The sequence below is a fragment of the Photinus pyralis genome, unplaced genomic scaffold, assembly GCF_008802855.1.
Source record: "Photinus pyralis isolate 1611_PpyrPB1 unplaced genomic scaffold, Ppyr1.3 Ppyr1.4_LG5, whole genome shotgun sequence".
NCBI classification, from domain to species: domain Eukaryota; kingdom Metazoa; phylum Arthropoda; class Insecta; order Coleoptera; family Lampyridae; genus Photinus; species Photinus pyralis.
This window is the reverse complement of record NW_022170596.1, coordinates 1,104,038-1,114,378: the sequence shown is the minus strand read 5'-3', so window position 1 is coordinate 1,114,378 and position 10,341 is coordinate 1,104,038. Positions and strand designations below refer to the sequence as shown.

The 10,341-nt window shown below is 34.7% G+C and overlaps 1 protein-coding gene across 1 annotated transcript; it reads left to right on the top strand.

The window, feature by feature from the left end:
* The first annotated feature begins 972 nt into the window (after positions 1-972).
* Positions 973-8,344, top strand: LOC116170889 (protein wingless-like). Its single transcript, XM_031487439.1, has 2 exons — positions 973-1,043; positions 6,982-8,344. The coding sequence occupies exons 1-2, from the start codon at positions 1,008-1,010 to the stop codon at positions 7,552-7,554; spliced, it is 609 nt and encodes a 202-aa protein (XP_031343299.1). The 5' UTR covers positions 973-1,007; the 3' UTR covers positions 7,555-8,344.
* The last annotated feature ends 1,997 nt before the right edge of the window (positions 8,345-10,341 follow it).

Sequence of the window (10,341 nt, the reverse complement as noted above, 5' to 3'; positions counted from 1 at the left end):
GATTTACGCTCGCTATTTTTATTTAAACCATGTGTAACGTAATTTACATATTCGATGAACGTAATTTTAATACGTATACAACCCGTCGTCGCGCGTAACGCCATCTACTTCAGACCCATTGCACTATTATCTGTCATTTTCAATTCAAAATTTGAAAAAGTTAATTGCAATTAATTTTAATTAAAAAACTGTATGGTAAGTTTTTTATTTCAATACAAAATATAACAACATTAATTGTGTATCCAATAGAAATGACTGAAACTGATAGCGACATGGATTGCACTCCGCCAGAGATTTTAGAAACGGCAGAACATGCTACCCCAAGATTTGCTCCCTACAAAGTCGCGATAGGTGAGAAGTAAGAAGTAAGAACGAATAGGTTATAAGTTAACCTAAAAACTAGAGTGGCATGACACGTGAGGACAAGAAAGCAGAAGTTCTTATACTAGTAGTGAAACTGTGACTGAATCTAAATTCGAATATAATTTGAAGTAAAGGGGGTTGGAGAAAAAATCTTATGTTTTATTCGTACAAAAAATGAGTTTTCGGGACTCGTTGAAGGTTTGCTGGACTCGCTAAGCGTTCGTCCAGCAACTATCTTCCTCGTCCCGAAAACTGACATTTTTTGTACTAATGAAACAAATAACTATTTTTGCATACACGGTACTGCATAACTAGTATGTCGGTCGTCAACAAATTACTACCAGGAGCAATTTAATTAGCGAATGTATACCTACATTTTATTTTTATACCACTAATGTATTTATAGTAAGTACATTAGTTCAATATAATTTAAAGCTCTTTTAGTTTTCCTATCGAACAAATTAATTAAATTGGATAAATTAGTATCTTTATCTACGCTCATTAGTGGTATCGCGTTCACAGAAAGAGGCATAGAGTGAGTACTCCAGATTCCTGCAATCGGTAATACGAACATAAACATAGAACGTGAGACGAGCTCTGTCAGTTTGAAGGATGAGCTCGATGTTCGAATTTATTTTGAAGACATGTTTCCACTAATAGATAGATGCGTCTTTCTTAATGTAGGTATACATTTATAACAATTCGAAAGTAATTTGATTTAGTTGTTAGGAATTATGTGTCGGTCGTCAATTTGACATTTCAGAAATCTTGTCGGAATCAAGCTAGATTGGATAAGTTTTAATTGGGGCATATAGGACTTTTAATTAATTTACATCGGTGGCCCATTGATTTAATGTTTTCGTTTACAGTCTCGAAAATTGGTATTGACGTATGGAGATCTGGTCTATTGAACGGACTAAAAATACACTTTTAATCTAAAAATATTGCATATAGATCAAAGGGGGTAGTGTAGTTTTAATGCACCAAATTGAAACATAAACTTACACTATCATTAATGTGCAAGTTAATCACATACCGGCGAATCTTTTAACCACAATTTTTTGTATGTTAAAGGTATAAATAATTTTGATTTTATAATTTAAGCAAAAACATAACGTTAAAGTATAGTGTAGCGGAGATATAAGCTGGGAATGTCAGGAACGCAATCACTTGCAAAAGAATCAGACGCAATTATGTGCGCATTTCAGCACTTCTTGTAGTTGTTTCGTAATATTAAAAAACCGACCACTTTAGTAGCCATTTATTATATTGTCTTTATAGCTCTTTGCAAAATGCGACGAATGCCACAATAAAATGTAGTGTAATGAAAGCTTTTAGGAGGAAACACGAACGAATTAATCTTTTACAAATCAAGTTTTATATAAAACTTGTACTTGTCATTGCTTTTATACCAAAATTAAAAGTCATATCGCTAATTTATTTGATCACAAAGAAATCCATGGGAAAGCTTTACACAGTCATTCGAGCTTTAGATGGCAATAATATCAGTGAATTTTATAAATGAATGGGAAGTAAAACGTACAGAAACGCCATTTTGTTTTATTTTCCCAAAATTTAAGTAGGTGATTGAAACCAAAAATATAGCCACCACCCAATGGCAAATAGTATGAAATTTTATTTAATTAACGCTTATATCATAAAACGTCGCGAACATAAAAACTTAATAACTACAATTATATGCGTATTAAGCAAACTCATTTTCGAATTGACATAATATGTAATAGTCTGCAACTTTATTAGTTGATAATTGTCACTACAGTTATAAAAATTTCATCTTCAGCTTCACGCCTCCAGCAAACGTCACTTTATTAGTAACGGGCGGTTTTCATAGCGAGTAACCAGTTAATATGCATTTTAATGACACTGGGATACGACCACCCGGTAGTAAAGGCCAGTTTTTGCATAAATCAAACCTTTTCTCACACCAGTCTCTATTAGATTATTTAAATTTAATATTAAACGTAAATTTAAATCAGCGATGATTTGTTTTTGATTTAACCTGATTGGTACATAAGAAATGAACAAACAATAGGAAAATATTTGTAGGCCACCAATCATTATCACGGTCATGTTTTTTTTAAAGAACTATCAATAAATTATTTGTTAATTGATATTATTTATTGCCGTTTAGCAATAATGAAAGCTAATCAGCTAAAGTGTGTGCATCATAAAAAAACACCAACGCCGTTTTTGACTTCTTTATCACTTGGAGGTTTTCGTTTACAATCCCAACTTCGTGGATTGCGTTTTTATTTACCTATATAATTATTTAACGTTGACCAAAAAACTGAGAGAAAGTGTTAACAGACATACCCTTTAGGTAAAACGCCAGTTTGACGTTAAATATTGACACAGAAACATATATACCAATGTAAACTATACATACTCCGTCCGAACCTTGAAGTACACTGAGGCTCTAGAAATACAATGCACACTTGCCAAACTTACAGAATTTGATGCAACTCGGTTCATCATAAGTAACAGAGTTTTCAAAAGGGCCTTCCTTATTTTTTAATCTACATATCCCCTTCACGAACTGCGATCTACAAATTTGATAAAGAATCCACCTACAAAATTTCATCGTAATCGGTAATCGATATCGAAATATAGGGCTAACGGACGGACGGGCAGACGGACCAACACCGCAAAATTATAAACTCCCTAGGAGCTCGTTAATAAGGTTATAGCAGTGACTGATGTACCTCTAGAGCATATTAGAAGTACAGTTTTGGTCAGAGGTAATGTCCCTTGATTATCTCACGTGTAGCACATAATTAATAGGTATACCAGATCTCCTGTAAGTTTTGAGCATCTTTTCAAAATGAGGAAACCCCCTAAGATTGAAATGAAAGTTACTGAGGACTTCTGACCACGACATAAATAAAGTGAATTTCAAAGTGGTAACGATTATTTTCATTTAGGGTGGTAATAGAAGATAATTTACAAGCACCTCAAAAAGATTTCTATGGGGTTTTCCCGGACAGTGCATTGTTTTTTTGTTAATGGTTATTTCATGTTAATAGTTTTCTTCGTTTCGGCGTTCGACGAATAAAAAAATCTTCAGCAAGCATTACTCTGTGTTGGGTCTACGGACCCCACCAGCTATGAATGATCTTTTCTATAAACGTCGTTAAAAAGTGGGTTGTTCGTGAAAAATTTGAAGGAAATTTGAAGAGACCTTGAAAAGTATTTCAGAGAAAGGTTGAAGGAAGGAAATTGAAAGCGAACTTGACAAGAGGGCCCGAGGGGAATATGAAAACGTGGGACCAATTTAACAAAGAAAACTTCAGGCGCTCTTAAATTACGCTTTTAAGAATACATTGGAGTATCGTGAAAGCTTGAGGATAATGTGGGGATTTGAGAGGTACTAGATATCAATGATAAATAAACTTGAGATGAAATTAAAGGAATTATAACAAAGAAATGAGAATTGTTTGAAAAAAATTCGATAGGAATTTGAGAAAATCTAGAGAAAACTTTGGAAATACCTGACAAATATGAGAAGAATTTCTGAGAAAACTTGAGACCCTGGAGACCTACCTTAATGAGAAATTGAAGAAGTGGAGGTGAAAGTAATTTGAGGGACCTAAGACCCTGCTAGAAACCTGCGCACTTGAGAGTAATTTGGGAACAATTTTAGGGGAGCTTGGTATGAGCTTAACTTATAGAGAAATTGAAGAAGAAACTAAGGACTGAAGTTGAAAGTAATTTGAGGATAACTTAAGGGAAACTTGTAAGGAGCATCAAACAAATCTAAGAAGTTTGATTTAATTTAAATGAATAGGCTCGTGAACCCAATTGATTGAATATATAAGTAAAATGAAGGCGATCAGATCAATTTCCATGTTTCTTTGCAAGTTGTTTGACTCAAAATACAAGAAAATGCAATATATATCTCGTGATGTGTCAGTGCTAAATTTGATCCTCATTAAAATTCACCTTTACCACATAATAAATTACTGTTACATTCTACTGTTTTAAATATACACATACATCTGAATGCTAAACAAAATTGTAATCCAAGTAAAGGAATGATTGAATCATTGTAATCCTTTGTTTGGGGTTGATTCTTATCAATAAATATAATACAAAATCCATGCAAATAATTTTCACGGGTCGATTCCTTTAGGAATATTAAAATTATTTCAAACAAAATTACTTACGCAAATTCCTAAAAATATCGACCACTAGTTTATACAAATCACCGTAACTGACGTGCATAATATTCTCTTCTGGTAACAAATAATCCTTGAAAAATGTCGCTTTCTTTTAGAAATATGGCACCAGGTCCCTTCGACGTTACAGTCGACTCCGTGATGAATGCAAAACTTTGGCGGAAAAAAGTCCGTACGTAATGCGAATAAAAGCATCCAAGATGTACACGTTGCATATCACTTTTATTTTCAGACATACTTTCGTTCGCGTTCGCTATTAGGCGATATATGTGTAAATTTTCCTATGTTGAATAAAAACACATTCAAAACCAGATTTTTGAAACGGAAAAGTGACCATCTATTACACCATTGAACCTTTTTTTCTGACTTGGTTAAGAAAATTCGTATTACAGAAGGGTTTAAGACAAAATGTTCACTATTGGTTTGGAACTAGTCCACGATTACACACAACGTCAAGGCATCAATATTCAACAGCGCAGCGTTACGGTTTTAACATGTGGATTGGTATTTTTGGTACAATAGGATTGTAGGATCGTTTATTCACCAGAGCGCTATTTGCATTTACTGCAAAACGACTTAGAGGATGCTCTTGATAACATGCCCTTAGCGAGAGTTCTCAACTATAGCAGGATGGTGCACCTGCACATATTTCTAGAGCCGTTCGTTCGAGAGTATCTTTCAATGAGATTTCCAGAAAAAGTGACTAGCACGCATTCTGAAACACCCTGACCAGCGTGTTCGCCGATATAACCCCACTTGATTCTTCGTATGTGGGTGTTTATTAGAAAAAGAACGCAAGGAGAACTGAGGGGATTAGTTCTGAAAGAATTTGCTAGAATTATTTCACAAATGTTGCCTAAATACGGCGAGAAGATGCTATATGTGTTTAGAAAATAATGGAAATCCTTTCGAACATATGCTCTAAATTTGGCGGTTTTATTCACACTCGTTTGTTGTAGTATTTGAATTCTTACATCTGCTGTTCATTTAATTTTTTGGTTTTGTTTTTTCTATTAAGTTGTATCAATTGCTATTATACAGGGTGTTCCATATAAGTATGTAAAAAAATTTTGGGTGGTAGAGGGGATCATGTTTTGTTTGAGAGCCACCCCCAAAAAAGTGGTGAAATTTGCATTCTTCTTTAATTTCTTTCTCAGCAACCATAAGAGTTAGAAAGACTGGTGGCACGTCTTTTGAATAGGTTTTCGGGTATTCTGATTCTGAAAATTTTTTTTCAAAATTCCTACCACAAAAGGGTGACCCCCTAAGTGAGGGTGCGAAAAAATTTTTGATTTTGACGAAAAGTTGGTATCTGGGGGTTTTTGAACATCAAAATCACGAAACTGAAATTAGTTTTTGAAAATTCGAAAAAATGTTGAGCACAAATTAAAGAAGAAATGAAAATTTCACCATTTTTGGTTTAGAAAACTGCTTGTTTTGATCCCCTCTACCATCCAAATTTTTTTTTATATAGGTACTTATATCTACACCCTATATAGGGAGCTGATATAGACGTAGACGTTAATTGTCTTAGCTAGGTAATTATATATTAAAAAAAATTCGGAATTTTCTTAATTACGCCGAAAAAATGCTAATGCTAAGCCGTAATTAAGCCAAAGAATAGAGTGCTATCATACATCATTAAATTCATAATGAAAAGGACAATTACGGTTATGATATCAGAATATCAGGGTCGTATTTCAAAAAATGAAGTTGTGATGGCTCCGCAAGAACGACAAAAAAATTAACAGAAAAATCCCATTTTTTAAAATACTTAAAAAATCAAAATTTTCTTCAGAGGCTTCTAAACACTATGTTCTTAGATCTTTGATTGGGTAACTTTTCTTCCTTTTATGACCGTTTGCACCTACAAATTTAAGCCTTGATTAAACTCAAAATCTATGGCAACGATTATTAAGACAATGGTTGCCCTGGCATTTATATTATGCTTAAGTTTAAGCGACTTTGGCGGTGCAATTAGTCCAAGGATTAAAGTTGGGAAAATCTCCTTGGTTTGCCTCCTGTTGCCTAGATACAAATTTTACTGGAGACAGATACCAAAGCGTAGTAAACTATCGTATCCTACATCAAAATTATGGAATCAAAAGCTCGCCTGAAATTGTAATGTAAGACATGGTATTCAGTGTTTGACATCGCATTCACGAATAACTATCAAGGAAGACGAAATGATTATCAGATTAAATGAAAACGGTAAGACCGTTTTACGTTGGTATTAATTCTATTGAGACAAAGTAACTATTATTTACGCCGCATTTGCATATAAATTTATACAGTTTAGTCGAATTGGAATGTTTTAAAGCCTATTTAACCGTGAATATAAGTAAAAGTAACCGGTAGCTTTTCATTATTTACTATGTATGGATGTCCAGTATAATATCTAACAGCATTTTCTTGTTGTCAGCACGTACAATCCCAAATGCGCCAGGAATGTAAGTGCCACGGCATGTCGGGTTCTTGCACGGTAAAAACCTGCTGGATGCGTCTTCCACCGTTTCGAGTAATCGGCGATACTCTGAAAGACCGTTTCGATGGTGCGTCTCGGGTGATGGTAAGCAACGTTGGGAACGCACACAGCAACAACGCGCATAACAACAAATACAACAAAAGTAACAACATTAACAGTAACAGTATTCACAATCGACGGGAAGGAAAGGGTCGAAAACAGAAATACGGCTTTCAGTTGAAGCCTTACAATCCGGAGCACAAGCCGCCGGGACCGAAGGACCTGGTCTACTACGAACCATCACCGGGATTTTGTGACCGAAATCCGAAATTAGGGATACAGGGAACGCACGGTAGGCAATGCAACGATACTTCGATAGGGGTCGATGGATGTGATCTGTTGTGTTGCGGACGAGGGTATCGCACACAAGTGGTGGACGTAGTCGAAAGGTGCAACTGTACCTTTCATTGGTGCTGTGAGGTAAAATGTGATGTATGTCGAACGAAAAAGACAGTGCATACATGTCTGTAACCTACGGGCATATAAAACAAAAGGACTATGTTATAAAATGACTAGATCGCGAATGCAAATCCTGCAGGTGTTATCAGTATTAATATGAATAGAATTATAATTAGATTCTTCGTGACATTGTGATTTTTGGTTATTAAGTCACTACGTAAAGACGAAAACATTCCTCGCTAACGATTACAAACTGTATGCATATCGGATCGATCGACTGCATATAAAACAATCGCGCAGATATTTCCATTCAATTCAATACAAATTCCTCGAACTCGAAAATTTCCTAAATGAATGTGTTTCGTTTTAAGTATTGACGTAATATCCGCAACTATTGCTATTAAGTGAATTGCGTGTCTCTTATTAAAGACTGATTTGAAAGTTAATCTGTGAATATAATGTAATTATCGGAAAACTTCTTTCTTAATGATATTTCTTAATTTATTTATATGTATTATAGTCTCAATCACTTACGATTGTTTTAACGCTTAAGCCATAACTTTTATTCCATACTTTTATATTTTAGCCGACAATGCTTTTAACATTGAAGAATAAAATATTGTTATGTACGCTTAAACCTTTAGTTTACTAAGTTTTATTTATTTATGTATTATAAACAGTCGTATTGTATGCTGTTGTCATGTAATGTTCCGTGCATATTGTTAGTAATTGCCCACTTCCTGTAAAATTGTAAATATATAGTGTACATTTTGTCAATTTTTGTGTAACATATAATATTTTTATAAAGTAATATTTATAATCGTGGTACCTGTATTTGTCTATATTACAAATATTTAATAAATTGAGTTTTCTTATTACACATTCGCAGCTGAGTTACCCGTCACTTATCCACCTTGGTATCCACCCCATTCTAATTACATCGGCCTTGTACCGATATTAATTAATTTTTCCATTTTAAATTTTGGATCATTAGTCAACAAGTGCGAATAGCCGAAGAAAGAGACTAACAGGAGAGACTTTCGTTTTGGGAAAAAGGGAGCCGGTATGTCGTAAATAAATTAGATCCATATTACACCATTCATAGAGGAATATGTGATCTGTAGCTCCATTGGCGGTCCATCCCGGATTGAAATACAACTGAAATCAAACCGCAACGTTAATAGCATCGGAGCGCATAGTTCTATTCCTTTCAATTCGTTCTATTCTGAAAGTTTCATATTGGCTTAACATGAGCTACGATCACTATGGATTGTGGACCGGCATTCGTCTGTGAACGTGGATAGTTACTTACAAATTGCACGCGATTTTGGGCAATTGTGTCTTTATATTCGAAAAACAAAGGTAACTTTTTACATCTTTCTGTGTTTGCATCACGGTGTAAGTGCTGTAAGATGACAGAAACGTACGAACTGCTGTTTGAATTGTGAAGCAAACATTATAATTGCAACGGATTAAATTTTCCATTAAAAAAGTCCAGAACTGTACCTATGTGTTTATCCCAAACCATTTGAGTGTCATAACTCGTAAGCTCCTGTTCCGAAATATCATCTTCAATAGTTAAGGACGCATTTTTAAGCAGTATAATATAGACACATGCCATCGCCGAGGTTTTTATAAGACATTTTATTGATGATCTTAGGGGTTCGCGACTGGGCACTGCAATTTTGACTTACCCTATACTTAGTACAGTTGGCAACGATGAGGAAAACATCGCCATCTCGCTTTCATGTCAATAGATGTTTATTACCACTTTGAAACCTCGTTAACAGTAGCACAGCCGTCTATAATTACAAGCCATGCTGAGAAGTTTGGCAACGTTGTTCGAAAGTCAATCGGTGGGCCGATATAAGTTTTTTTGCGCGATCGGTCATTTCTGACTATTTACCATAGGTGTTTCCATGACAGTACGTAGAATTTACCAGTTGCTATGATTACGACGACGCCAAAATTACTTACCGATCTAAAAACAGAACAGCAAAAATACTTACCGACTCCTTTTTAAAAATCAACAGTCTTACATTACATTTAATCTTTAATTATTGTTAGGTACATTAAACGTACAATTTGTGCTGTTGTTTCCTATAGCAAGACGCTCATAAAGTCATAAAGGAAGTGCAAAGCTAGTAAACTACATCAGACACATGCACATTTTTATGAAATTATTAATTTCAATTTTGACAAATAAACTGGTTACCTAGTGATGTACACCATACCACTTCGATCATTTCGATTTATTCTGCTCGTTAATTTCTTAGTGCATATTTATATTGGTTGAATAATTTTAATTTCGATCGCGCAAAAAATGTTATAAGCACGTCGAACGTTAAGGGTTACCTTTCTCATGGCCGTTTGCACCGATAATTTTAAGTGGAGCTTAGCTTAAGGGTAGCTTAAAATCCATGCCAACGATTATTGAGACAATGGTTGCTATGGATTTTAGGCTACGCTTAAGCTAAGTTTCGCTTAAATTTGTCGGTGCAAACGGCCATCAGACAATAATTGGAGTCGTCGCTTCGCTCCTCCTCCAAACAATTGTCTTCGAACGGTAAAAATCCCTTACCGTTCTCCATACTTAATATACTATGATGACGTCTTGTTGCTCTTGAAAAATGGCATTTTTCCTCTTTCCTGTGTTTCACCTTGGCGGTTTTAATATACAAGAAAGATACTTAGGCAGCTTACAATTGTGCATATATATTATTTATTCACAAAAATGAATAATAACATTTTTATTTGACTTTAAAATTCGGAACGCTGTAAATTGGTAACTGCATCATAATGTGTTTTCCATCGAGATCTCCGAAATTGGTGAACTTCTGTCGAAAGAGGTCGAGGTGA

Bases quoted from the DNA above. Each gene is read 5' to 3' on its own strand.
- LOC116170889 (XM_031487439.1), top strand. From the start codon at position 1,008: ATGTTTCCACTAATAGATAGATGCGTCTTTCTTAAT. The intron at 1,044-6,981 runs GTAGGTATACAT...TCTTGTTGTCAG, and splicing joins ATAGATGCGTCTTTCTTAAT to CACGTACAATCCCAAATGCG.